We start from the raw sequence: 27,965 nt of genomic DNA on the forward strand, positions 1-27,965 counted from the left end.
CTAATATGTGTTAGCAGCTCACTTTGCTCTGATCTCCATCTGTGTCCTGTTAGGGACAACTAAACTCCGCATCCTCAGCTCAGAGGGCTCAAAGCCACAAAGGGCTACTACAGAGGAAGACTGATGGGTTGCCGTGCCCACCACTGCCTGTTGTCAGGCTTGGGCATCCCAGGCAGCAAGAAGCTCCAGGAAGAGCATCTTCTGTCATGAGATAGTTACAACTCCCAGATAGTTACAGGTTAGGACTATGGGCTCTTCTCATATGTCATTGATGGCAAATGAGATCCTCAACTGAAGTCACCTTCACCATAGCCCCTCTGCAAGCTGAGGGTTGGGGAAGCGAAGACAGCACTGCACTATCCCAACCAAGAGCAGCCCAGGAGCCCAGCCAAGCTGCTGTTTCACGTGGTAACACACTTTTTAACCAAAAAGAGAAACGCACACAAGAGCAAGCAAGGGCAGAGCATGGAAACACCACCGAGGGCAGCTGTGGCAGTGACGTTACTCTCTAGTTTGTGTCAGCAATGCAGTGGCCCCAGCTGGGAGCACAGAGCAGAGCCCTGGACATTCAGCATGGGGCACTGCCAGTGGGACCATCGGTCAGCACTGTAGGTGGGTTGTGCAACTGCACTCAAGTGTGGGTTTGTCTCAGAGTCCAGGGTGAGTAAAAACACATTAGGTGTCGCTCCATACCATGTCCCCGAGTGGGGCAACAGTAGGCCTGTTCACATCAAAATGAGCAGGTGTTTCCCTTTTCTTCTGAAAGGCCAGAGCTTTCTGCTTCTATAAACATGCTGTATGGCCCATATGCCTACAACCAGATCTCCAAGCTATTGGCTGCTCTTCCTGTGGTCCTGGCACTTGCATCTGTTCCAGGTTCTTCTTTCATCACAGGTTTAGAGATGCCATGGGCATGGGTGTGTGCCACATGCTGGCAGAGGAGGGAAGGCACTGCATGAAACCCTCTGGAAAGGCCAAAAAATTGCTGATGGAGGTATGCAGAGACCTTAGCAGCAGTAACAAAAAGGAAAAAGCACTTTAATCTTGCTTGAACAACTTCCTCTTGCAAATATCACAGGTTCACATTAAACCAAGACCAGAGAACTGCCACACAGGAGAAAGAGTATAACTTTATTTTAAAAAATAATAATTTAGTTCAAACACAAACAGAATTGCAAAGGGGTCATTGAAGCAGGGAGAACATTATTTACCCATGGAATTTAAAACAGACCAATTTTGCTCTCTTGTAGGTGATACTTTCAGTGTCCTTCCCTGTCCACTGCTTTTCTTCAGGTCCTCACCTGCACATAAAGGTATCCTGACTCCTGGGGCTCTCAGTAACAAGACAGAGGAGAAATGGTGGCTGCCACTCATAAAATGCTGTTCCTACCTTCCGAGCCTCCATAATCCAAAAAGCCACAAGAACAACACCAGCATCTAAACCAGCGTGCAATACAAAGGGAACAACTTGCACTCCTCCCTGGAAGTCTAGCTACCCATGTCCCATTCCCAGTGTCCTGGCCAAGTGCTCCCACCCACACCTGAATTTGCCCCCCCGCCCACAGGTGCTGTACACAGAGGTGTGCACACAGGCCTTTGCAATACTCCTCCCTCCCCACTCTCTTCTCATGCAGACCCACGAATCTTTCACCTCTCTCTGTGCCTGCATGCCATACATTTCTTGGCACAGCAGCAGTTCATTTCACAGTGACAGGATTGACTCTGGAACACACTGAGCCACTACTGCAGTTTTTTCTCTTCTGTGAAGTGGCCTTTCATGCAATTGCCATTCTGATACACAGGGTTGGCCCTCTTCCTTCTGCACCACACCACAGACTTGTACAGAACAAATCCAGTACCAGCCAGACACAACAAGAGGAGAGCCAAGATGTCCAGGCAGAAGTACTCATATAAGGAGAGGTCATAGACAGCAGGGCGAAGATAGGGTGCCCCGTCGTGACGAAGGATGTACTCCAGCCAATACACTGTCCTATTGAGAGCATGCATTGGTCTGTCCAGGTGCAGAGCTGAGATGAGCTGGGCTGCTTTTCTGTAGCTGCAAGGGAAGAGGACAAGAAGTTAACCTTTTGACATGAGTGTCGTTCTTGAGAAGAGGGATGAGACATCCAGTGATGCTTTCAAGTCCCAAATAATACCTTGTGAGAAGGGCAAATTTCTTCCATTCTTCTTCTGAAAGCCACTCTGATGGCAATTGCCAGCCATGTAAGCACAAACCAGAGTGTATTTACTTTGTGTTTTGTTAACAATACTGACAGTTCAGCTCATAAGTACCTGTTCAGTGAGTTCATGTGTGCTATACTTTCTGAGGGGAACTTGCACGCAAAACCTCCCCCAGCATCAAGTAAAGTTACACACTTGATGACTGGCCAAATGCTTCAAGGTACCAAGTTGCAACACGTCCCGATATGTAAGAAATATAAAATATTAAGAAAATCAAGCTCTCAGGCAGTATTTCAAGCACCAGCAGTTGCATGGCCTGTTAGAAAATGGGAGCCCTGTGCCACTGTGCTGCAGCAGTTCTAGTAAAGGGCAGAGTATCCAGTTGTTAGAACAAACAGATGGAGCATTACCTGCAGTCCCTTCTCTGTTTCTGCAGAAAGCTGTTTGGACAACACCAGAGGAAATCCCAAGGTGAGGTGTCATCTCACTTTCCCTGGTGATATGCTAGCGTTAAGAGAAGAGGTCTGTGTCCCAACATTTCAGAAAGCTTTCTAAGAATGTTAACAGTCAGAATCAAACAGGACTAGATCACATTCTCTAACAGCAAATGCTGGAGTATCTACTGAACTGCATCTCAGGATTTTGAGGCACTAACACACCTGGCCAGCTGAGCAATGCTTGCAACTGTGCTTCATCCAGAAGCCATCACGGGCTGTGTAGGGGTCAACACAACAACACACACTGGTTCCTACACACAGTTTGCACCAAGGAAGAGCTTGATGCTTCCAGATGCCTCACCTGGGGTCAGAGATGACTGTGATGACTGCCTGGTAAAGCTCCTCTTCTTTCACTCTGCTCCAGTCCATGAGTATACCCATGCCCTTCGCCTGCACTCTGGTCATGATGTCAAACTGGTCCCCATAGAAAGGAAATCCCACCACAGGCACACCATGATAAATTGCCTCAAATACACCATTCATCCCACAGTGGCTGACAAAGGCTTTCACATTAGGATGGCCTGCAGGTAAAGAAATGGCAGCAGGTCAGTGCCTTCCATGTTGAAACAGGGCTACCAGGGGCTACACACAGCGTCGATATATGCTTAGGGAAAACTAGGCATGCTGAGTAAAGAGGATGCTACCCTTTGGGAACACACCTGGCCTTTGGCAGCCCAGAACTTGCTGAGCAGCACCTGGAGGAGAGGAGAGATTGGAGCCAAGCAGCTTCTAGCATGTGTTAGGTGAGGACCATATTTTGTATAGATCAGACTCACAGGAAGCAGCAGACTTAGACCCACACAGATGCTGTTGTCCTTTTATGCCTTTGCTGTGGTTTGGGCTAAACCCCAGGGATGTTGCTAGCAGCACACACATACACAGAACCCAGCCTTACCTAGCAGGTCATTCTGGGGCAGCCACCCCATCATCAGAGTATTCTTGCCCAGGCTTCTTGGCTTCTGACCAAAGTATCTGTGGGAGGAGACAGAGGAGGGGTAAAAAAGGGAAGAGAAAGAAACAGAGAACAACAATAAATTCAATCAGATTGAGAGATAGAAAGCAAATTCTGTGTTTTGAAATGAATCCCCCCTCAACATAGGTTTTCATCCAGCTCAAGTTAAAAGGAATCCCATTCCCTTCTCACCTCCATACCACCCTTTGCGGGAGCCGAGCAAACGCACCAGCCATCTTTTCCACCAAATCACTTGGAAGAGCTCGGATCCCAATGCCAAAGGAGACCACAACTACACCTGCCTCTGCTGCTTCCACCCAGAGACGCAGACCCTGTGGGCAAAACACACACAGCTGCCTTGAAGTCTTGATGGAGAAAGGCCCTTCCCACTCTTGCCTCTGTCAGTAGAAAGTTGTCTACAGAGAAGAAGCCAAATCCACCTGGAGCACAAAGCTACATGGTTTTCACCAGGGAATAAACTCTAAACTCACTGATTGCTGCACTCAGCCAGGCAGAAATTACTTGAGCACCTGCTGATCTTGGGAACTTGCAGGCTGTTGTCCAAAACGTGCATTTTACAGCATTACCTCGTGCATTGGAGGTAACACAATTACTCTTTGACAAGGTTCTGAAAACATAGGGCCCATGTAGGAAATTCTGAGCAGAGAAGGAAATTGGAGTAAAAAGAGGAAGGCTATTTTCCCATCACCACTAAGACAGGAGGCCTGTCAGGGTCTCTAACAGTAGGCTAATACAACAGAGAAAACATCCCACAGTCAGGAATAACACCTTGCTAGAGATTCCCCACACTCCAATGCTGAAGGCTCCTGGAGGTGGCAGAAGGGTTTGCTATCTTGCTAGGAGATTTCTACCCATTCTTGATAGCTACTTGCAGGCAGCAGATTTCATTTTTGATCACTAGGCAGAGAGGTAGCTACAGATCCAGTAAGAACCACAGTTACTGGTTCTTCATTTAGAAGCTACCTGTAATGCTACATAAACAGATGTATATCCAGAACAGAGTCTGTGCTTTTTTCCACCAAGGCCAGAAGGCAGCAGGGAGAAGGGATCAGATACCACAGCTGCTGTGGAGCAAATGTAGACTCTTCCTTTTTATGGATTCTGTCCTGCTTCAAGATTCCCATCTATCCCAGTCAGCAGCATTTTAGGGAGGTCTAATAAAAACTATCTTTGAATATGAATACTTCCTTGAAATAAACATGTAGGAGAACATGAATGGCAAACCCCCCCACACTTTCTATTATTAAAAGAGAAAAATAATGTGAATAATTCAGAATGTTACTAGTAGTCTGTAAGTCAGAGGCTCCTAGTACAAAAGTGTTACAAAGCACATCTCAGTGTTACTCTCTGGCGATATTTGTCCTTGGTTGTATGCTTCAGGGACTCAAGCCTACCTTTGCAGAAATGCTTAAAAGGCCCTAAAACAGTCCAAGAATCAAAAAGTTTACAACTGAGATTTTTGGCTTCTCTGTTCTCTTGAGTTTCACAACCTTTGAGAAGTACAACCACTGAAACTGCTACAGAAGAGAATGTGGTAGTTTTACTTTTCTAAATAAAAGTACAATGACTCACAAAACTGATGATATGTTTTCCATTCTAGTTGGGCCTTAACTTTTGACTTTCATAAACAGCATTAAAGCTATTAGGGAAACATGGTTGACCACCAAACATTCTCACTATCTCTCAAATACATACCTATATTTCACCAAGTCCTAGTTAGGAGCACTCAAAAATCATAGTGTTTCAAATAGGAGAAAATAAACACCTTAATGACATAACTCTACTCCAGCTCAGATGGGACCTTTTTAAGCTACACCTAGACCTACAGAGGCTCTCTCTTCTGTTGGCATCCCGTAAGCTGGACCCAGACATGCTTACCTGCTAGCCTGACAGCCACCACCCACTGCAGGGCTCTGGACTTATCTCCATCATTCCTTCCTTAGGCACCCTGGGATCTGTTCTGGAAGCTGTAAAGCACATGAGTAATGCCCTAGCAAACTACTCCCTTCTTTATAAGGCAGGTAGGTATGCAGGCAGATTGGACCAAGCCAGTGTTGCGCAAGAGCTGTGACACAGAGTTCTCTGACACAGCTTTCAGAGCACCCTACGTGCATTTCGTTACCTGCATGCTGTGCCACTTGGAAAGGCTGATGTGCATACACATCCAGAGACCTTATTTTCAAAGGCACTTGATCTCACTTTTTTCTTTATAACTGAAAAATATTGTCATCCTTTCTCAATTAAGGCTGCCATCAGAGATCCTGACTGGCCTCTAATAATTTAAAAGTTGAAATCTTATTTTCATTTCGGGCCTGTAGTCAGGACACCAGGACAGCTTGACTGCTCAAGTTTTGTTATCCAGGTTTATTTCGCCCCGGTGTTTTTCAAAGTGGTAAGGTAATAAGTGTACTGGCAGACAGATCCTGCTCTATTCCAATACTGTCTTAAGTGGAGGCTTTAAGAGCTTGTTCCTCTGACTTTACTACTGGGATTATCATAGAATCATAGAATTGATTGGGTTGGAAAAGACCTCAGAGATCATCGAGTCCAACCCTTGGTCCAACTCTAGTCCATTTACTAGATCATGGCACTCAGTGCCACGTCCAATCTGCGTTTAAAAATCTCTAGGGATGGTGAATCCACCACCTCTCTGGGCAGGCCATTCCAATGCCTGATTACTCTCTCTGTAAAGAATTTTTTTCTGATATCCAACTTAAATTTCCCCTGGCAGAGCTTAAGCCCGTGCCCCCTTGTCCTACTGCTGAGTGCCTGGGAGAAGAGACCAGCCCCCACCTGGCTGTAACTTCCCTTCAGGTAGTTACAGACAGTGATGAGGTATAGGCCAGAGAAAACTCTTCAGGCATCCTAGAGGTTGGACCTTGAGAAAAGGGGGATGATGGTCCTCTATTTTGTAACTTTGGGATTCTGCACTGAATTTGATGAGGAAACAAGCAAGGTTCTTATGATTATAAGCTCAAGGGCAGAAATGCCCTGAGAGAAATCGGGTGAAAGAGAAAATTCTGGATTAACGTGTATCAGTGATGAAGGAAGAAAAATTAATTGTTCTTCCCATTTCCACTTCAGCATATGAGCAAACAAACTACTCATGATCAAGTCCCAGGGGTCACACTTGCAGCTTAGGAATTCCATACTCCATTTTACATGGACAGTGAAGCCAAACCCCACTTCAGAGGGGACAACTTAATTCTACATCCTCTCTGCAGCCTGACAACTCTCAGTGTTCTCTGTCTCCCTGATGTACCCACAAGCAGCTTTAGAACTGCAGCTTTCCAGACTCCCAGGGCTTTAGAACTTTCACAAGGTTCTTCAAAAGAAGAGCTGTACTAAATAACTCCCCCAGTTAACCTGCAATTATAGCTCAAAGTTTTCCTGGACTTACCACTGGAAGGGGCTTTGCAGGCTCAGCGAGGATCCCCCCTGTGAAAATTACATGGGGGAGTGTTGGACGGGGAAAGTCCAACACCACATCATTACAGAGGAAGAAAAGACTAGTTCCATGAACAAGGTCCATCATGGATGTCTTGGGCTCCACCCTATGCTTCTCCATGAGACGTTCAAACTTGGGCAGGATGACCAGCTTTGTAGCCACACGAGTGATCATGTAGACTAGGAGATTCCAAGTCCTACCAAAGAAGTCCATCCTGTCTGTCATCAGGGAATTGAATTCAGGGACATAGGCAATGGGGGAAGTGGCACCAATCTCTGCTGGGAACCAGAAACCAGTGGAAATCACAGCATATTTGACATGTAGGATATGGGCCAGGATAAATCCGCACATCTCATTGGGATCCACCAACAGCAGGTCAAAGTGCTCAAACTGGAGTTTCTGCAGAAGGGTAGAGTTTCCCAGTACTAGGTCACAGTTTTCCAGGTACTTCTCCAAAAAGGAAAACACCTCCAGAGAGGTCATCTTCCCTTGAAAGACACGCTTTATCTTCTCCTGCACCCAGGCGTCTGCGCTCTCTGTGCTGAAGATCCCCCAGTACCTCTGCACACGGAAGCCAGGCACGTGGGTTTCCACGTCCCGACCTTCATGAAGAAGTAGCACAGGGTCATGGCCCCTGTCAGTCAGCGCTTCTGCCACTCGCATGAAGACTCGCAAATGGCTGTCAAAGACTATAGTGGGCATGATCAGCACCTTGGCACAGTGAGATGGCTCCAGAGTGAATGCAGTCACTAGGAAAAGAAGAGCAGCAGGGCACAGTAGCACCTTCAACATCTTCATCACTGCAAGGAGAGAAACATGCCATTAGTGTAGTATGAAATGCTCTGTCCTGCATTGAGCAGCTAACAGCTGCGATTGTAGCTGCAAGCCAGAAGCTCACAAGCTAGGAAAGGAGAGCAGTCTGGAGCTCTTCACTGGGGAACATCCATCCCCATCCATCTGCCTTTCCCTGAAAAAACAAAAAACACCCACAAATCAAACACAAAAAACCCCTCCCAACAACTAAAGTTATATATCAGGGTATATTGGGGAGTTTTCCATAAAACCTCTTCTCCATGCTCCTAAGGCTCAAAAACTAGCAGACTGACTTAGAGAGACTAACTCAGCAGAGAGTTAGAGGGAGAGCAGCTGGAGGAGCTCTGTTGGGTCACAGCACCAGCAGGGACACTTGCTGCTCAGTCCCTGGTTACCGCTACGGAACCAGCCCAGCGGGATTTCATTTCTATTTCTGTCCAGCCAGAGTGGCTGGTTCCCTCTGAGCCCTTGATGTCTGTGCAAGCTCGCAAGAAGGCCTGCAGAGCTGGGTGGGAATGCCAAGAGGTGTGCTCTGGCTTTGGCCCTCACATGGCTAGCAAGGCACCCTGCTCAGCACAGACAGGGCGGGAGCAAATCCAGGTCACACTAGAACTTGCTAAGAGAAACTGCAATCCCTGAGAGCACAACAGGGCTCTGGACAGAGAGCTGCTCCACTACAGATCAGTCATGAGGGGCTCTGGGAAAAGGGCTGGAAAGGGAAAGCAGGTGCCAGGATACTCATCCACTGGAAAGGAGGCAAACGCAGAAAGCAACCCCAGAGATAACACGCAACACCGGTGGCACACTGACGCCCCTTAGTCACACTACTAAAACCGTCATCCCCTTCTCAGTTTGGTGAAACACCCAACATTTCTGTTGTGTAAGGGATGTTGCTACATCACTGGAATCAAACGCACCTCACCCACACCTAACATTATTTTGAGAAAAGAATTACATGATAATTATTTGGGAATAGTCAGAAGCAGAGTCATTTTCTGATGACCCAGTTCAGACATGCTAAGAAGTGGGGGGAAGGGGAAGAAGTTAAAATGGGAACAATTAGAACTGGATTTTGGATGGCCCCACACACTAAGCCCTGGAAGAGCTTCAGGGACATGACAGAACAGAATTTGGTACAAGATCTTATGATAGTCTTTCCACTAGTGCTTGATCAACTAAGAGGTGAGAAAGAAAGTCATGGACAAGTTCCTGCTAAATACAATCTTCAGACTACCCTCAGCATCTGGTTGCCTCTGGTCAAACCAAGCAAGTTAGGGTCCAGACATGGGAGAGTAAAAGTGCCTCGTTCTTCCTCCATTGCTTTCCTGTCCCATGTGGGGACAGGATATGGGAAGGAAACAGAGCAGGTGCTTGTTGGGACCTTCCCCTGTTTCAAAGGCAACTCCTGCTGGTGCTTGGACTCCCACCCTTCCCACCCAGGGTCAACCATGTGGCTATGCCTGCAGGAGTGGTAAGAAACATGAGAAACCCTAACAGATACCAAAGGTGTTGTTGGACCCAAAGAGCAAGAGCTCCAGCAGAATGGAGGCAAAGGTGATGGGTTGGAGAGAAGAGATCATAAGCTCTGCAAGGAAAGTAAGGATCTGCGCAGCATCTTGCCTCTCCATCAGCGGGAACAGGCTGGCCTGTGATAAAGTGTTGGTCACAATGGAGCTACACCCCACAAAGCCAGTCTAGTTCTTAGCTTACTTCAGAGGTCCAAAGGAAATTTATCTTGCTCAACACCAGGTAAAATAATGCATTTGGCTATGACATTGTGCAGCAGATTCAGAATACATACTGCTTCCAGGAAACAAGGGAAGGATGGCAGCCACACACTCCTGGTCTTCTCTAGGATGGCAGGGAGCTTAGGACAGGTGCAGGAATAGGCTTGTCCTGGGGCACCTCATGGGTCATACACACACATAAGTATAGTTGAGAAGAGCAGAAGAGGTTTTATATGTGGGACAGGGTGTTTTCTCATTGGGCAACAAGTAAAAGGTTAAGAAATAGTGCAGGTGAAAGGAATAGTTACTTAAATAAAATTTTGTCATCCATCTTCAACAAAGACCATGTTCTGCCATGGACCTATGTGCCAGGCATCACCCTATAGGGGCTCAGCCAGGACTGTCTACGGGTTGCCAAAATCCAAATGACAAGCTGGCAATCTCAACCCTCAGGTCAGGGGCACATGCTGACACAGTGAGACTTGCAAACTGCTCTTGGCAGCTTTATCCTTTCCAACATCAGGAGAAACCCCTAAAGGTGTTGGCTCAGGAACCTCCTCTCCCTGCCCAGGCAACAAAGGACGCTGTAAATCTTCTTAAGTGGTGAAAGGATGCCAGACTGCAGAAGAGACCTTTTTTTCCAACCCCAGCTCAATACCACCAGAGATAATTTCTGCTCTGTCTGTGGCTGAAGAGGTATCCTGGCCACAGCTCCAGCCCTAGAGCTGTGCTGGATACACCAGACACATCCCTGATTTTTAGTGTTCCTGGGATATAACGAAGGCATAACTACCAGCACAAAGGGCAGTGCTCTGCTCTCTGTCCCTCGTTCAGCAGCTAGTCACTGTTACAATCTCAGGTTGATAGCAAAGAGGAAAGAAGTCCCAGACCTAGAAAAGGGCTAAGTGGCCCAGATGAGGGATGGCTCAAAATCCACCTGCTGACCTTCCTGCTTTACGTCTTACTGACACTGTGCAACAAAGCTGCACCATGAGGTTTGCGGCAGGGTCCTCCACAAGGGCAGGTGCTGTGGGCAGCACAGCATCATCCGCAGCACAGGACTCAGCCCAGCTCTCTGGCTATAGCAGCTCAGCTGTTTGCACCCACTGAGGGCTGCAGGCAGGTAGCCTTCAACAGAAACCTTCAAACATCTGGGCACCGGAACGAGATTCTGTAGAGAGGTGAATTCACAGCTTGTGCCTTGATGCAGCTGCAAAATCCAAGTAAATGACATATCCCACACTAGACCTGAGGGCAGAGTAGACAGAATCACCTCCTCGTTTGTGGTCTGGAATTTCTGGACTAGTGGCTAAATCACATAAATATTGCAAAAATAAGCCGGGCACTGCAAGTAGGCTTGTAAAGAGAGAACAGACCCTTTCCTGTTTTCATGGCAATGCTTGGTGGAGCCATGCAAAGCAATCCCCTAACATAACAGTTAACACTGGAAGCCAGAGCCAGGATTCAAGGGAACTGATAGAAAAGCCCATGCCACAAAGGCTTTAAGTTTCACCACTGCAGCGCACAGAGCAGAGCAGGACCTCAATGAGAGGAAGACCAAAACCTGTTGCAGGGGGGAATTGAGACTTTTATTGTAGGCAGCAGCATCCTTGCCCTGCACACCTGGCCACACTCAGTGGCTGGGAGTTTGCTTTCAAAGTCACAACAATCCATTGACATTAAAATGGGAGGCAGCAGAAAGGGAGCAAAGAGAGCACAGTGCTCTGAAATCCCCCTGAGAAACCTCTTACTGGGCTGAAATTTGCCCCATAATTTTGCCCTGTTTAACATGTTTGACAGGGTATGACTTTGGTATTGATGGAAAATTACATCAATTAATTTAAGTGAAAACTTGTTTAAATTAACAGCTACAGGTCTAATTTAATTCAGGTGCCTTTTATTAGGCTGGAGTACTAAAACCTCTGACAGCAAGCAGATTAGGCAAAGAACTTCATAAAGAATGGGCAATGAACAGGTTCAAGTGCAAGGAGTCTGTTGTTTACATCTCTCCCTCTCCTACAGTATTTCATATTACCTTGTTCCTGTCTAGGCCCTGGAAGCCCATATTCATGGGACAGAATTTTTTCCCCTCCTGCACCCTACCCTAGTCGCTGTCTAGGTTTTGCCTGCAGTAAGAAATGTTTTCATTGCAAATTTTTCAGGAGTTAAGAAAGCAGCAGAATTCCTTTAAAACCAAAAGCAAAGGACAACTTCCCTTGGATGCTCAAAACTCTTCCTGGAATAAGATACTGAAGTCTGCCTGTGTTGTAAGATTGCTTGCAAAAAGTTAATTTCTGAGCAATCCAAACTGCTTCAGCTCCGTGAGAATCATGCCGATACTTCAGCCTGCAAGGACACACACCTGCTGTTTGTCCGGTAGGCGACGGTCACTCCTTGCAAGTGTTTTCATGAGAACGTCTCAACTGCCTTCCTGATCTCCAGACATGGACCTCAAAACATTGGGATGAGATAATACAAACACTGGACTTGTGAGAGATAGGCTTTTAACCAATTAGAAGTTCTAGGGTGTTGGGGTGAGACCTTTTTAGCCAATAAGATGTACCTCTAACCCTATATAAACCATGTGCTGTGTGAAATAAAATGTCTTCACTATAAACTTCATAAGCTTGTTGGTGAAGTCCTTTCTCTCCGTGAAAGTTTATTTACTTTATGCCTGTTCTGTTGGGTGTGATCCAGAAAAACCAGGACCATGTTCTACCATCAAGTTAATGGCAGCCAACCTAGTTGTGGCTAATTTATGGGAGCCATGACTCCATGCAAGGAGGCAGTATGAAGCTCCAAGAGGAATTTTGTCACTATAGGAAGATGCTGCACTACAAGCTGCCCAGGGGAATCTCTAATAAAAACCTAGAAGACACAATACTGTACCAAGTAAACTTAATAAAGCACAGGTGGAATTAAAGAAGTTTAACTATGAATCAGATCCAGCCCAGTGTTTAGTGGCCTTCTGTGCTCATTTTGGTTTATCACAGACTCCTTCATCAACAGAGTCACCTGAGTAAATAACAATAAAACACTAATATTAGCATTATAGAATACTAACTTTAGTATTACAATACACTTTCATTAGTATTAGTATTTTAGTATAGAAAACAATAAGCAAGAAAAAAACCCCAACCTCTCCCTCAAACGTAAGCATCCCCTGGCAGGTTACAGCTCTGATTTTTCTGAAATTCTGTTTGCTCACACAATGAATAGTGCACAGATGGTCTGCTCAAAATGGCCTACCTTTCCAACATCTTTCTTTCTACATATTCCCGGAAGCTCACTACAAACACAGAGGATGAAGTCCAGATCCCCAGAGGACTAAAGGGAATAACCACAGCAGTGATCAAGTCAGCAACAAAATAATCCATACTTTGCACCACACTAGTGCTACTATTGCTACAGCCAAAACAGCATTACAAATGCTCTGGGTCATCTGTTTTGGACAAAGATTGATGTAGTCCCCAACTGGTTCCAAACTTTTGGGATGTTGGACCATTTTCAACAGCTTTCCTGTCTCACTACAGTTATACAGAGGACAGGCAAGGTAGGAATCTGTGGGCTAGCAGGAGGCTGGAAGTCCCCAGGTCACTGCCAGGGAACCACAGTATTAAAGAAAATACTGGTCTGTAAAAACTGAGAAAATAAACAAAGACCCGTATCTCAGCTTGTTGCAGCATTTGAAATCACACACATGTTCAAGAATTTGAGCTGGGGGCTGGCATCAAACAGCACATATCTGCTTCCCCACCTGGCCTCTCATCATACATTAAATCAGTCTAGGTGGTGAGATTTCACTCATTTCATATCCAGAGGCTTCCTGTTTGTCTTCTGAAAGGAACAGAGATGGTTTGTGACACCAGGGTGCCCTGTAATAGCAAGTTCTTCCGGACGACCTTTTCCTCTCACTTACAACACAACTGCAAGACTAAGCAGCTGATGTGAGACTGTGCTCCTTGTGAGTGGTCTGAAGTCTGAGGTGTGGCAGCACAACAGAACATTATTTGTAATCCCTGGATGCAAGAGATAGAACAGCTTGGAGCCATTTCCAAATAGTCAGGTGAGCTATAGACCTCAATGTGAGGGCACATGACAGTGCAGTGCACTTTTTGGTCTTAAGGAGTTACTTCTGTACAGTCAAGTTGAAGAAGTTCTTCAGACTGCAGAGAAAACTGGAGAGATATAAGCAGACCAAACTTTAGAGAAGTAGTCAAGAGGAGTGAAGAGGAAAGAGTCTCCCCATTTACTGCCCTGTCATTTCATATTCATTCTACAGAGAAGCACCACATTAAAAGAAAAATTATTAAGCACCCCATAAAGTTGTGAAATCTTGTGTAGAAAGCACTGGGGGTGATAAAGTCCTGACAGACAAGTCTGATCACATTTGACAGTTACAGGAGTAGAGAAGCTAGGGGTGAGTCTTATCTTCAATGAAACAATTGACGCCCTCATGTAAAAAAAACCACAACCAAAACGAAGAGCTCCTTGGCTCTAAGCGCGCCAGAGGAGAGACCTGGTTGAGCTGCTGCAAACAAAGGTTGAAGAGGGATGCATAGGAAGAGGAGGCAGAACAGGAGAGGGAAGACACTCCTGAGATGTAATCTCCTAAAGGAAGATGAAGTAAGTTACAAACAAGTGCTCTGAACCTGCGTCCAGGTGCCACTCTGGTCCTACCCCTGAAGCAGATGCTTAACTCGGGCCCGTCAGTAGGTTCGCTAAACCGACCCAGGCTGCGCACACGGTCCGGAGGCGCCGGGGCCAGGCTGACAGCGGGGAAGCTCGGACCGCTCGGGTGCCTTTGCCACCAGCCTGGTAAGCGCAGCCCAGCACAGGCCCGCAGCCTCGGCACGCACCGCCCGCAGCTCACACCGACCCCCGCCCACGCCGCCCCGGCCCCGCACCGCGGGCTGGAAGGGCCCTCCCGCACGGCGGTCGGGCAGGGCAGGGCGCGGCAGGGCAGGGCAGCGGAGCGAGAAGCCGCCCCGGCGGGACGGGGCGAGGAGCACGGGCCGCAGCTGCTCCCGGGCTGGCTGCTCTCGGCCCGTCCGCCCCGCATCCTCCGCCGCGGTGCCGGGACCCACCTGCAGCACGTCCCGCTGGAGCGCGGCCCGAGTGAGAGGCGCGGCAGGAGGGAGGGAATGAGGGAGGCAAGGAAGGAGGAAGGCGGCCGCCACCCGCCCCCTTCGCTTTTCAGGCCGGCGGGCGCGGGCGGGGCCGGGCGGCGCATCCCCGTCCCACGGGCCGCACCCCGGGCCGAGCCCGGCGCTGTGGCACGGAGTCAGGGCCAGACCGGGGCCGAGGGGCACGGAGATCCGCCCCTGCAGCTCGAGCAGGCAGAGGGGCAGCGCCTGACAGCTGCTACCTGTGCCTCCGGCCAGGCCACAGCGCCTAAAACGAGTCAGAGCATCCCTCCAGTGGCCGCTGCTGGGCCCCACTCGGACCCTCTCAGTGCCGGGACCTCGTTGAGAGAAAGGAACACGGTAGAACAGCCAGAGGGAAAGGATAGGGCACAGGGGAATTGGGATGTGAGGGGCAGTCTTGCAGGGCACCCATACAGGGACAGCACACACCAGAGGGGAGGTCCTGTTGGTCCAGTTCCAGCACTAACCACAGCTGAAACTGCACCAGTGTTGCACAGGGAAACCAGAACGCTCCTCTACACCAGGACAGCAGCAGAGAGCACAGATGTAGGTTAAGCCTGCCTAGCAGGTGCAAAATCTTGAAAAAAGTTCTTCCCTGGAGTGTCAAGCACATAGCTTTGACAAAGCAGTTCCCAACCCAGCACTTGTTGCACCTCCTTAGTCAGGTGTTGATCTGCAGCGAGGCCAATGACATTCTCTGCATCCTCCGTTGAAATTTCCAATAGGTTTACACCTTCTCCTACAACATAATGTTCAAGGTGGAAAGCGTGGCAAAGGGCATTGGTTTTAGGGCAACTGAGAGCCTGATGGACCTGGTGATTCACCCCAACTTTTCCATATAGCACAAGGGGCAAAACTTGAGCATTACAGCACTCAAGATCTCCACAAGGCCCTATGTATTAGCAAGTTTCTTTTCTTTGCACACGTGATCAGAGGAAGAAAAAAATCTAAGGGGTTACAGAAATTACTTATTTTAACCTGGCATATAGAGGATTTTTCAGTTATGCCTATTCTTTCTTATTCCCATAGCATGGTGATGCTTGTATGGACAGCTGCCATACTGTAATTTGGCAGCGATACTCTTTGTGAGAAGGGACATGAGCATCCTCAGTTTGTCTTGGCATACACGAATACTCTAGAGTTTTATCAAAATTTCTTGCAATCACTCAACACAGTGAGCTCCACATGCCCTCTTTCACTTCTGAAGGTCTGTTACATGCCCACAATCACGTGAGTAAGATGACAAGTGGTTGCAGACATGTAGAGATAGTGCTGCTACCGCCAGCACTGGTGCCCTCCCTTTGCCCACCTGCTACTCTGTATCTTTAACTACCAGATTCATTCAGACTACAAAGGCAGCAATGTTTATTTTATGACACATCAAATTCACACTTTTTAAAAGATCCCAAAGCATAAAAATATTTAAAAGAGCTCCAAATGTAAGTTCCTGATACAGAAAAAAGATGGCAGATGACATATAAGATGATGTTCAAGTCCTCATGCAGAAAATACTCTTCCCACCTTCCCTTCGTCTCTAACCTTTACTTTCTTGTAATAACCATGGTCTTGTGGGCCCCTCTGCACTACAGCCTTGAATCCAGACACCAGAGTGAGTGAGTGTGCAAGCCAGAGGGGAAGTCCTGAAAAATGCTCATTGGGAAAAACTGCTGCTCATGTACATGGGGGTGGCTCATCAAGTCTCATCTAACCCTCAATTAGGTGACACTGCTTTGCACACAAATGCAGCTTCCTGTAATGACTCTTCTCATTGGCAGCCTTTAGGGAGGGAATGGAAACATGGAAATCAGGCCCCACACCATGTCCCTCAGTAGCTGGCAGTTTCATCACATGGAGTGAGCAGCTCTCACAGCCCACTACTCAGCTTCCCAAACATGCACTACCACTATTCCATTCACACTGGCTGTGGGCTCGTTCAACTGCTCCACAAACTAGTTAACCCACCTGTATTTGGGAGAACCATTTTCTACCAGATGAGAGCTGCACCGTAAGGAGGCAGCTGCACAACTCGAGGGAAAGCAAGCCCACTCCTCAGCAGTAGTAAGCCAGTATATTATGTCAGCTGCTCATGAAGTCTCAGTTTAGGCTACAAGATTCTGAACTTGTTTGCGGGTCCCCATAGTGAACACATACTCAAAGTTAACACTTCAAACCTTACCATACCAGGCTTTATTTGCCTCAGTGCTAGAGGGAAACTGGCATTTTACTTCTCAAAAGGAATTTAACAGATGGAAAGCAAGTGATCCAACCCAGAAAAGAAATTAAAGGCATTAATAATACATTAATCTTGACTCCTACCAAGTTGCAGCTGATGTTGCTGGCAGTAAGCATAAGCTGGCACATTTTATGTTCAGAGAGAACAAGTACTAATGCCACACTGCAGTCAGTCTCAAACAAAACCAGAATAAAGCAGACAGGCAAACAGGGCTTTATCTCCTCTGCCTCCTTACCCATTACCACCACGTGAAATACCACAATCTCCATGCAGTCAAGTTTCTGCACAACTGCAGTCCTCAGCTACACTCCTAATGGAAGTGTTATCAAGAGTGCCACAGCTGTACTATAGACCTTGGTCTTTCTTCCCCTACCTTGCAACTGCAAACAATACTGTTACTCAACTACTAAGATGTATTTAGATGCTGCTTCTCCAAGTACTCTGGTTAGTGGCCTCAACAGAAGTGCACAGAAAAGTATTTATTGCAAGGTAAAACCAAAAAAGAACACAGAAAAGAGGAACCCTGTCACACTGCAAGTGTGAACTTGAAATGTCATGTGGGGTTAGGGCTTACAGCCAGAGGGCTCGAATCAGTTGTTCTTACAGTGACTAGTCAAAGGCAAGTTATAATACTTACCTTTTCACAGGTATCAGATTTAACCCAGTTGAGAAAGAAATGGGAAGTTAAAATACATGAGAATGATTTCTCTTTCTTCTATTAGATTGGTAGGAAACCAAAACTAAAAATCACTGCCAGCCTTTTAAAATAAGACTGTAGAAAATCTAAGCCTTGGAGATCACCCTGGTGGTGCCAATAATACCAGCTCAAAGGTGGCTCCAAATTAGGGGGCTAAAGCAAAATTAGAAATAAAAAGGGGAAACATCCAACTATTCTCCCACATCCCTACACTGGAGCTGCCTGCCCCACAAGGGGCTAGGGTAGGCAGCATTCCAGGCAGACTTGACATGTGTAACATCCACATGCCCATCCAAGATATACTGGTGACCAGATGGTTTATAAATTCCAAAGAAAACGTTCTCAGTCACTTTCAAACTTGACAGAATTGACTTGGGTCGATATAGTACCCCCACGGTAGCTGCCTCGTTTTTTCTTTGTCTTCTCATGGCGGAATGATTTGCCTTTAGTGTATTTCAGGATATTGTTAGCCTTTTCACCCCAGTCACCAGCTGCTCCTTTCTGTGAGGGATGAAGGGGGAGAAGGAAAAATAAATTCAAGTCAGTACCCAAGCGAATAAAGGCAGTGCTTCGCAGTTCACCCTACCCAGCAAACACCAGTCATTTTACACTGGAGCTGATACCACCCTCCCATGCGCCCCCTGCCACTGCTCACACGCTTCTTAACAGCTCCTCCTGGTGGAAAAGGTTCTCACCAAAACCACTCCTCACAAGCAACCAAGGCTGCTCTGCAGACATGCACTTCCAAAAACTAAGGGTTACCACTCTGGACACTGCCTAGCCCTACCTTTGCTTCAAATGAGTTATCAGCAACGCGGGCATCCACCTCAATCTCTTCTTCCCTTACACGGCGGAATGGAGAGGCTGGCTGTTGAGAAAGAAAACAAGACAGTAAACATATGTAAACACAGAACATTCCCTTAGTGACAACCTCCTTCCTTGCCCTGCAAATATGGAGCCCTGTTCACATCACCTCAATCTTTAAGTGTTTCTCAGATTCATGATTCTTTCCCTTTTTCAGATCAGGCAATTCAGTCATGCTCCTGTGCAAGCATATCCCATTAGCTTTAGCCACAATACTACTATGCACATATGTGCACTCCACTTAGGGTTCTCCATACCAGGTATAAGTGCTTGAGGGGGGAAATAAAAATACAAGTAATCCTATGGGCCCAACCTCCCACAAAACCCCAAAAACTTGGGTTCAGAAGACAGAGATGCCTCTTCAGTCAGTTGCCATAGTCCACCCTCACTCACCCGTTTCACCTTGGGAACTGTGTGTGGTGTTTTGGCTTTGATCTTTGCCTTTTTACTGTGTGGTGTCTCTGGCTCCTGGCCATCTTCCCTCTTCTGTTTCTTCCTGATTGTGCCTGTTAGATGTACAGCAGTAAAACTTTAAAGTGAGTAACTGTAGTGTCGGGAAAGGTAAGGGCATCTCTCCCCCAGAAAGCAAACCCAGTGTTGACACAGGTGTGAGAACTGGTCCCTGCATTACTTCACCCAGAAACCAGACTGCTGTACCAGACACTAACAACCATTCTGTGTCAGCAAGGATCTTTCTATCCTATCCTAAGGGATAAAAATAATTTTATGGAATAGGATACCTGTATATTAATGATTTTGCACACTTGAGAGAGTTCTGTTGGTCAAAGTTTGCCAGGTTTTGGAGTCATACCATATGTACTTGCACACATCATTAGGGCATCACTAGTTTTCCTCCTGGAGGGTTAAAGATTGAGATTGTGCATTGCCGCATCAACTGTTGTGTCCCACTCCACAAGGACAAGGTCCTCCAGCAGTCCATTTTGCTGTCACCACATCTTGTGCATGCACAGATGGCAACTGGCAACAGCTATACAGAAATGTGCTTCATGTTACTACAAATTCTACTGCCAGCATTGATGCAATACAGACAAAAAGGATTCCACCAAATTCAAAACTAGCCCTTCCCTCTCAGTACTGCACGAGTAACAGAGATTAGACCGAATATTTTTTAAGAAAGTCTTCCATTCATATTTAGCTCAGTAACACTGTCTGACAGACCCCCTTCCCAGCCTCCAGGTAATAATACCTCCATTAACTTTTCTGGTCTCTTCTTCAGAGCTGCTTTCACTGCTACTACTACTGCCACCAGGTGGCTTAGACTTTGTGTTGTTTGCTGCTGTTGAGGATGCTTTTGCTTTCTCTGTGGAGGCAGTGGCCTTAGAACCATTCTGTACCCCTTTTGCTGCCTTTTGGGGCTTCTCATCCTCTTCACTGGAACTATCTGATGAGCTGCTGCTACTACTGGAAGCAGCTGTCTTCTTCCCCACAGTTGTTTTTGCTGCCTCTGTAGATTTGGCAGCTGGTTTCACTGTTGGCTTTTTATCTTCTTCACTGCTTGAGCTATCAGAGTCAGATGTGTCTGCTTTGGGAGCTGGAGTAGAAGGTTTGGACACTGGCTTAGCCACTTTGCCAGCTAATTTAGCTGGAGGGGCTTTCTTCTTCTTCTCATCCTCAGAACTGCTGGAGCTGCTATCTGAATCAGAGCTACTTTGTGCTTTCTTTGTGGCAGCTTGTGACTTCTTTGCTGCAGGAGCTGCTGCTTTAGTTGTAGGCTTCACAGGAGCTGCCTTCTTGTCAGAGCTATCAGAATCTAGAAGAGGAAGAAAACCATCAAAGCTAAGTCCCATTCCTTCAATACAAATTTAACATACAGCTTTAACGTTGATACACAGTGCACTTCATTAGCTGCTTGAAACAACTCTGCAATGAGTATTCCTGTCCAACCGCACCCTCGTACTTTGCCTAGAAACAGAGGTTTGAAGAACAACATGCATGTAGAAATTCTCCTTTTCTCCCACCCCAATACCTGAGCTGTCTGAGGAAGAACTGGAGTCCTTCTTTGCTTGTCCAGGCTTGACAACCACTTTTGCTGGTTTGGATGTATTCTTTATCACAGGTTGTTTAGCTGGGAGCTTACTCCCTACCTTCTTTTTGTCATCTTCAGAGCTAGAATCTAAAAAAAAAAAATTCTTTAAGTTAATAGGCTTCACGAGCAAGTTACTTTACTAATAACATGTATATAAACAGGGAAGTGAAAAACAAAATGGCCTGTGGCTCAAGGCTGAGCCACTAGCTAACTAGCAACCAGCAGCATTTGATGAACACTTGAGTGGTTGCCTTTGTTGGGAAGTGGAAAAAAACAGTTTAAGTTCTTCATGAATACATGCACAAGGAAACAGGAATTTGGAGAATAATGCAGGAGAAGAGGTACAGAATATAGGACTGGAGAAAGTACCAGTATCACCACAACCAAACTTAGGGAGAAGAAACATTAAGAAGAAATGTCATAATGATCAAAAAACCATACAATTAGGAGATAAAGCTGACAAAGCAGCAAAGTGAGGCAGCGACAGTATCTCCTGTTAGTACTTCCTGTATCAGATGAGCTTAGCAGCAGTCTGAGGATGGACTAGAGACTCCTGAGTATAAATACACTTCTTATTGTGTGTTACAGGAATCTGGAATACTAAATCTGATCTATTCCTATACTTTTGAACACTTTGATAACAGCAATCAAAAACTTGACTATTTTGAGAGAAACTATGCAACAGACAACACAAGTCCTGACACTTGCTGCAGTGTCACAGTCTAGTGCTGGCAGACAGATGGGCAGCTGCCATCCACAGTCCTTGCTGTGGCACCAGAGATGTTGAGATACAAAACAGCAGCACCTTAAACTTCGAGAAATGGAGCACACGGAGAACTTACATAGGAAATACAACACCACAAACCTTAAACCTGATAACAGGAGCTACAAAGCACACCACCCCATTTCTAGGGTCATCTTTTCAGTCTATTTTGAACTTCGTATGGTGATTACATTTTTATTTCATAAACTTCTCCCAGACTGATGAGATAACAGAAACCAAAAATCTTAAGACACAGATCTTCAAAAAGGTCAAGCATTAACCTGCTTGAAGAAACCTGACATATGATTTCCCATTCTTTCAATCTAGCAACATGCAGACCTTTCCGCACTTGCCAATGGTCTGTCTCATGAACAGACTCCACTCAGCATAGTAGGCTCCTGTTTTCCAGTTTCACATCCTGCTAGCCCATAGACTGAAGTTTTTGAGCTCATACACTAAAGATCTTAGCAGATACATCACTATACAGCAACCTAGCCAATAGAAACATTAAACCAAAAGAATCAAAACTTTATTTCTTGAATTACCTGAGTCACTGTCAGAACTTGATTCAGCCTTCTTGCTAGTCACAGCTTTGTGTTGGGGGCCAGGGATTGTTTTAGCTACTACTGCTTTGCCTGCAAAAGCAAGTTGAAAATTAAGAGGCCACATCCACACCAAACCTTTGTCCTCAGATCTAAACCTTTCCAGGTGTCAAAAAGCTCCATTCTCAGTATATCAGATATTCCCCAAATATCTTCTCAGTGTACTAGCCAGCAACTGGAAGCCAAGCAAGAACCTAGCTTATTCCCACTATCTGATGACTTTTCAAACCAACATGTGTAAAGTAATCCGACCTGCACAGAGTTCAGATCCGTAACAGTGTTGTTTGGGAGGCCTTCAAATTAATCAGAAGCTTCCAAAAAAGCACAGACCAAAGACAAATGTTTTTTTAAAGGAAACTAGGACATTGCCAAAACACTGTTGGTTCCATATAGTACTTCCTCTGCAGCCTCCCTTCCTCACAACATACCTGCTGCTTTTCCTTTTGGGGGCACCTGCTCTGCCTCATCACTACTGTCTGAAGAGTCACTGCTCTCAGCCTTTTTTGCTGGAGCTTTGGCAAGGTCTTTCTTTGTCTGTGTTCCTTGAGGAGGTGGCACAGCACTGTACTGACCTATGAAGTAAGACATAGCATTCAGATTCCTGCATGATAATGTGAGCAGCATGAGATGTTTGTTGTAGTTAGAATAAAGCACTTCTGCTATTGAGTTCCATTTATTCCCCTTCTGTAACTACAATCAGACATACTGTATTATAATATGAAAGGTAATACCCACCGCACTGCTACCTCCCTGTTTCTACTGTGAATTTAACTCTCCTCTTGGAGTTCAGCTGACCCAATAACCTCTGCAGAAGTTTCCTCTGCACCTTTAGAAGAACAGGAGCTTGTTGCTGAACGTTTTTGGGAAAGAAACTAGACATATCACCTATGTATTGTTTTCATTTACTGATTTCTCAAATCCTCTGGTTAGAGCATTACACGGACCTCTGATGATCCCTCCTCTCAGACCAGCTCTCTACTGGAACCGTAAAAGCATTTATGCAACATTGACCAGAGGCCGATTTAGCCCATTAGCTGAACTACAACTGAACAGCCCTGGATACTTCACATTAAAAAAACCTAAAAAAGCTTAAAATGCTGCAGATGCAGAAAGACCAAACCACTTGGTATCTACTTCCCAAATCCTGGCACACAGGAAACATGCAAAGAATGCAGTTAAAGGCTGTCCAAGTAGAAGGCAGGCCAACCAAGCAGAGCACCACAGTCTCACTCCCTATCCCTTGCTGAGGGAGAAGCTGAATTGTAAACCCAGCCCCAACAGCACCCATGAAAAGAGCTGCTGTACCTCTGGTTCATGTTACCACCACTGGCACCCCCTGGAGCCTTGTGTGCAGCAGGGCTTGCCTGTGCCCCACATGCACTTCTCCCAGACAGGACTAGCAGAAAGTATCCTCCCACACAGCAGCAATGGTATTTAGTACGTACCAGACTTTGGCTTTTGTTTTGCAGGTGGCTTTTCATCATCTGAGCTGTCAGATGAGTCCTCACTACTAGAACTTTCCTTGGCACGTTTGTTTTTCCCTGGACATGCTTGAGTGGCTGCAGGTTTCGGCAAAGGCGATTTCTTGGGAACAGCCTTATCATAAGAAATAAACAAAAAAAAAAAAAAAGGAAGTTGCAGACATCTTGTTTAACTCCACACCTCACTTAAGAGGGCAAATTCTGAAGACAAAGAGAGATTAATTTCAAATACAACTTTTATTATTTTTTTGGCCACTCCTCTTGTTTCCTGCTTCAAGAGGGGCTCCTCTTGACAAACGGGCACAGAACTGACTGAAATGGTAGCAACTGCCACATGATTAAAAAGAACTATGATTATTTTTGTGTTGAATAAAACACTTTTAAACACTCTAGTGGAAAACTCAGTTACAGTCAGCTAAACACAAAAGTCATGCCAAAGTGAACATATAATGGAGGCTATGATATGGTTATGACACAATGAGATGTTTTCTGTAAAAGGACAGAACACAAAAAGCAGTAAGGAGCTGTTAGGGAAGAAAGCAGTGCATGGTGAGGTAGAGGTATGTATAGAACAGAGGTATGTATAGAGGTATGTATAATCCCACTGCATAAAGGAGAAGGAGCTATAAGTGGTATGCTGAACACAGCATTTATACAGTCTGTGCCTGCAAGATGATACACCTGGTCTTACTAGACTTCTGCAGTGTTCGTGATGTTTTTCATGCTCTAATTTACCTTTTTTGGTGCAGCCTTTTCCTCATCAGAATCTTCACTGCTGCTGCTACTGCTTGCTGCTTTTCCATTAACAACCTTGGTAGGTGCCTGGGCAGCTTTACTTCCTCCTGAGAGAAGTAAAAAGGAACATTACAAAACATGCCATGGCAGATGGGGGATAATTACACTGAGCAGAAAGTATCATAGAGAGAAAAGAACCACAGGAACCCAATAGAGTAGATTAAGGTAGTACTGCCAAACTGTTGGTTTAACCTACTGCAAGCTTAGAGAGAAAGTTTTCTGAAAACTGTCTTTTGTAGCTCACGGGAAGTTCCAGGACTAAAGGCTAAGTAAAGATCTTCCCTGCTTTTTGAGGTGAAGACACTGTCAAAAGCAAAACTTCAGCAGTTAAGGTTGTTGACTACAGCTACCTGTTGGAACAATGCAGCATTCAGGACAGATGTTTTATTTGCAATCAGTTCTATCTCTTTCTATGTCAGCAGCAGACTGGACTGGAGTGCAAATGGCAGTGACAGCAGATTTCCAGACTGCTATGTTAATATATATGTGTTGTATGAGGGTACAGTTCCCAGCACCTCCCCTGGCTTTTTTGGTTTTCCACTTTAACTCAAGATACACAGTAAGAAGTACCCGATTTAGGTGTTGCTGGTTTTGGTGGCTCTTTCTTTGGTGCTTCTTCATCCGAGCTGCTTGAGTCAGAGCTGGAACTCTCTGCTTTCTTCTGAGGCTGGATTTTGGTTCCAGTTGACTTCACCACAGGTTTTGTACCTTTCTAAACAACAGGAAGAAAAACTGATTAGCCTTCATAGTCATGACAAAGATATCAGGCTGGTAACTGGGATACATGTATAAACACCTGTCATTCACAGAGGTTACTATTTTGATTTGGAAACACCACCCTGCCTAATGGCCAAGGTCTGAAAATCTCTGGATAACAATTTTGCTTCCTTTGCACCTCAGTTTTGAGTTCTGTCTCCTCAAAATGGGGCAGATCTGAGACTGGCACTGTTTTCTTCCTTCTACAGACCACACTAGTTTGAAGACTTAAAATACTGACTGGGCAACTCTGGTCAGTCTCCTCTAGCGTATGCTGACATCACTCTTCCTCCCCCCACACTTACAAAGACCACAACTGCAGCATGAAAAAGGAAAAGCTCTCTTTTTACACAAACACATACACACACACGTATATAAAGATCAAATTTACCGTAGCAACTACAAATCAATCTTTCTCTGGAAAGAAGGAAGCCCTGGAAGTCTCAGGATAAAAGCAAGGAGGAGACTTGGATATGAAACAAAGCAGATGCTGGACAAGAATTAACTTCTCCTGAGAGCTCTCCAAATGGCACATTGTCCACCACAGAGATGTCTTGCATGGCACCTGCAGCAGCACAGGCACTTCCTAGTTCAGGATAAGTGAGCCCCATTTCAGAGAATTCTGCTGGTCAAATTTGCTATTTTTCATCACTATCAAACATGTCAAAGAGGCTGAAAAGAAAAGCTAACCTTTGTTGGCTTCTCCTCCTCATCTGATTCATCACTGGAGTCTTCACTGCTGCTCTCTGCCTTCTTGGCTGGAGGAACTGCTTTTGCTTTAGGCACAGCTGCTGCTTTAGCTGCAAATATGGCACAACACACATTGATGACAGATTAATTCACAATTTTCACATACGTATATTCTGTACTAGTGGGTGTCAAGGCAAAGGATATACTAAGGTTATTAAACCATGACTGAAATTCATAAAACTGACTTTGTTTCTTAAGCAGTACGTGGCAGACTAGTCCAAAATGGGTAAACAAGAGGATAAAACCAATTCTAGATTTTATCTTTGTCACATACACATTTAAGTGCAGACTTCTATCACCAAAAAGGAGAGCCCACTAAAGGAGTTCCCCCTAAACTAAGATAACATTAACTGGGTCTGCACACCTTTCAGCTTAAAGAAACCTGCTGAATGAGCACAGACTTGTCCTTGCAAAGAGAACCACTCTCTGTGGTTAAAGTGCTGTATTCAAGTTCCAGACACTTGAATGTGTTTTAGCCACTGATTGCTACTTCCTACTGATTGCTTTTTAGTAACACGGATCAAAAGAAATAATTTTGTCTCATCATATATTTGCAATTGCCCTTATCAAATAAAAATCAGATCTAAGTTCAAATTCAGCTTTAGGATGGTTTAAGTTGAAGACCAGTTGTCTCTCTGTCTCTCCCTTTCCCTATTTACTCCTTCTCCCCTGCAAATCTCCTGTGAGATACACACAATCTTTTGTACAGTGTAATTAAGAAAAGATACAAGAACAATTCCAGATAAAAAGGAAAAATGCAGCTCACCACATACTAGAATGCAGTGGAGGGATGTTTTTTTGATAGCATTAGAATACAAGCTTGAGAGAAAAAGGGGTAGTAACCTCCCAGAAGCAGCAGGTGAATAAGGATTCCTGGTGTTTCTCTGGAATTCAAGAATACTATGTCCAACTGCTCTGCACCCAAGAGGCCATGGTGTCCACCAATACAGAGGACCCCAATAAACTTAGATAAACCCTAGCCATGCAGGAGTTTTGTCAAATTACATTTATTTTCACAAACGTACAAGCACCTGTAAAACCTCAATCCATTTTCCTACAAAATCAAGATAAGAATCATTATTTAAAGATCTCAGTAACAGATTCCCTGGAAAATTACATGGAAGAAGCTGCATGAGGTAGCTTCCTTCCAGCACCTGCCCAATCTCCATAGTTTCAACCCCAAATTTCCCTCAATATTTAGATCAACACATATGAATGTGCCAAAAGAAGTGGGTATAACCCTGCTGAGATATCCCGGCAATGCGTGTTTGGGAAGTAGAACTTCAGTATGGACAAGGTAATGAAGGCATTACTTCATTAGCACCTTCAAATTAAATACTGCCCAGTGCCTTCCCCAGGCTCAGTCTAAAGAGACAAAAAGAATGGCTAACACCTTCTAGGGGACACAAACTCTAATATGTCCAAATTATAACCAGATAGCCCTTACCTAGGATGAACATACGTTACATGCCATGGACAAAACACCTGCCAAAAACGAGATCAGTCAATACAAACGCAGTGCTTGAAGCTGCTGAAGGACCTCAAAAGAGCTGCTGACGCTCAACCCTGTCAGATGAGGAGCCAATCCCAAACACAACCCTGGCGTGCTCCAGGGCCGCTCACAAACCCCACCTGGTTTCTTGGCCGGGGGTTTCTCGTCCTCCTCGCTGGAGCTGCTGGACGACGGCTTCCTCTTCGCCTGGGCGCCGTTCGGGACCAGCTTTCCCTTCTTGGCCGCTGGAGACCTGCGGACAGACAAGCTCAGCGAGGCCCTGCGGAGCGAGCCCGGCGGGGCACCGGTACCGTCAGGCCGGACGCGGCCCGCGGGCACGGGGGGCACTCACCGCAGCCAGTACGTGAAGATGTCCAGGAGGGAGGCCGCGTTCGGGTCCTGCTCCTTCTAAACCGAGAGAGACCGCGTCAGCCCGTGTCAGTGCGCGCGGCCCTGGCCCCAGCCCGGTCCGGCCAGGCCGCCTCTCTCCCTCCCCTGCTCCCATTCCCGCTCCCGCTCCCGTTCCCGTTCCCATTCCCATTCCCGCTCACCGCCGCCGCCTCCCTGGCGAAGGCGCGCGCGGCCCCCTGGCAGCCGCTCTCGCGCAGGAACGCGAGCACGAGCGGGAACAGGTCGCTGGGCACCGCACGCCGCTCCGCCATGCTGCCCGCGCCGACACGTGCCTCCTGCGCGCGCGCT

General features: G+C 46.1%; 2 protein-coding genes across 5 annotated transcripts; both read right to left on the reverse strand.

Annotated features, from left to right (window-relative positions):
• Positions 1 to 1,110: 1,110 nt before the first annotated feature.
• On the reverse strand, positions 1,111 to 14,832 carry LOC139675990 (2-hydroxyacylsphingosine 1-beta-galactosyltransferase-like). 2 transcript variants are annotated; one of them, XM_071564322.1, is made up of 6 exons: positions 14,727 to 14,832; positions 7,052 to 7,899; positions 3,823 to 3,962; positions 3,574 to 3,650; positions 2,980 to 3,199; positions 1,111 to 2,056 (listed from the first exon to the last, which is right to left on the reverse strand). In XM_071564322.1, exons 2-6 carry the CDS (start codon positions 7,895 to 7,897, stop codon positions 1,741 to 1,743), a joined length of 1,599 nt encoding a protein of 532 aa, XP_071420423.1. In that variant the 5' UTR covers positions 7,898 to 7,899; positions 14,727 to 14,832; the 3' UTR covers positions 1,111 to 1,740. The 2 variants fall into 2 exon arrangements, with proteins under 2 accessions (XP_071420423.1, XP_071420422.1); XM_071564321.1 differs by lacking the exon at positions 14,727 to 14,832 and adding an exon at positions 9,714 to 9,769.
• A 1,295-nt stretch (positions 14,833 to 16,127) lies between these two features.
• NOLC1 (nucleolar and coiled-body phosphoprotein 1) lies at positions 16,128 to 27,963 on the reverse strand. Of its 3 annotated transcripts, XM_071564319.1 has the most exons (14): positions 27,818 to 27,963; positions 27,619 to 27,674; positions 27,407 to 27,519; positions 25,715 to 25,824; positions 24,839 to 24,980; positions 24,209 to 24,315; positions 23,438 to 23,588; positions 22,421 to 22,564; positions 21,936 to 22,025; positions 20,568 to 20,714; positions 19,788 to 20,351; positions 18,974 to 19,086; positions 18,504 to 18,584; positions 16,128 to 18,217 (listed from the first exon to the last, which is right to left on the reverse strand). In XM_071564319.1, the coding sequence occupies exons 1-14, from the start codon at positions 27,926 to 27,928 to the stop codon at positions 18,059 to 18,061; spliced, it is 2,088 nt and encodes a 695-aa protein (XP_071420420.1). In that variant the 5' UTR covers positions 27,929 to 27,963; the 3' UTR covers positions 16,128 to 18,058. The 3 variants fall into 3 exon arrangements, 2 of the variants coding, with proteins under 2 accessions (XP_071420420.1, XP_071420421.1); XM_071564320.1 differs by lacking the exon at positions 22,421 to 22,564; XR_011698575.1 differs by lacking the exons at positions 16,128 to 18,217; positions 18,504 to 18,584 and adding an exon at positions 19,321 to 19,435 and having other exon boundaries at positions 19,004 to 19,086.
• Between the last annotated feature and the right edge of the window lie 2 nt (positions 27,964 to 27,965).

Source organism: Pithys albifrons, chromosome 9 (assembly GCF_047495875.1).
Source record: "Pithys albifrons albifrons isolate INPA30051 chromosome 9, PitAlb_v1, whole genome shotgun sequence".
NCBI lineage: Eukaryota > Metazoa > Chordata > Aves > Passeriformes > Thamnophilidae > Pithys > Pithys albifrons.

Coding starts and splice junctions, on each gene's coding strand:
- LOC139675990 (XM_071564321.1), bottom strand. Junction 3,200..3,573: donor GCCCCAGAATGACCTGCTAG/GTAAGGCTGGGT, acceptor CTTTACCTGCAG/GCCATCCTAATGTGAAAGCC. Junction 2,057..2,979: donor ACAGTCATCTCTGACCCCAG/GTGAGGCATCTG, acceptor CTTCCCTTGCAG/CTACAGAAAAGCAGCCCAGC.
- NOLC1 (XM_071564319.1), bottom strand. CDS start 27,928: ATGGCGGAGCGGCGTGCGGTGCCCAGCGACCTGTTCCCGCTCGTGCTC. Junction 27,520..27,618: donor ATCTTCACGTACTGGCTGCG/GTGAGTGCCCCC, acceptor GTCTGTCCGCAG/GTCTCCAGCGGCCAAGAAGG. Junction 24,316..24,838: donor ACCAGCAACACCTAAATCGG/GTACTTCTTACT, acceptor TACTTCTCTCAG/GAGGAAGTAAAGCTGCCCAG.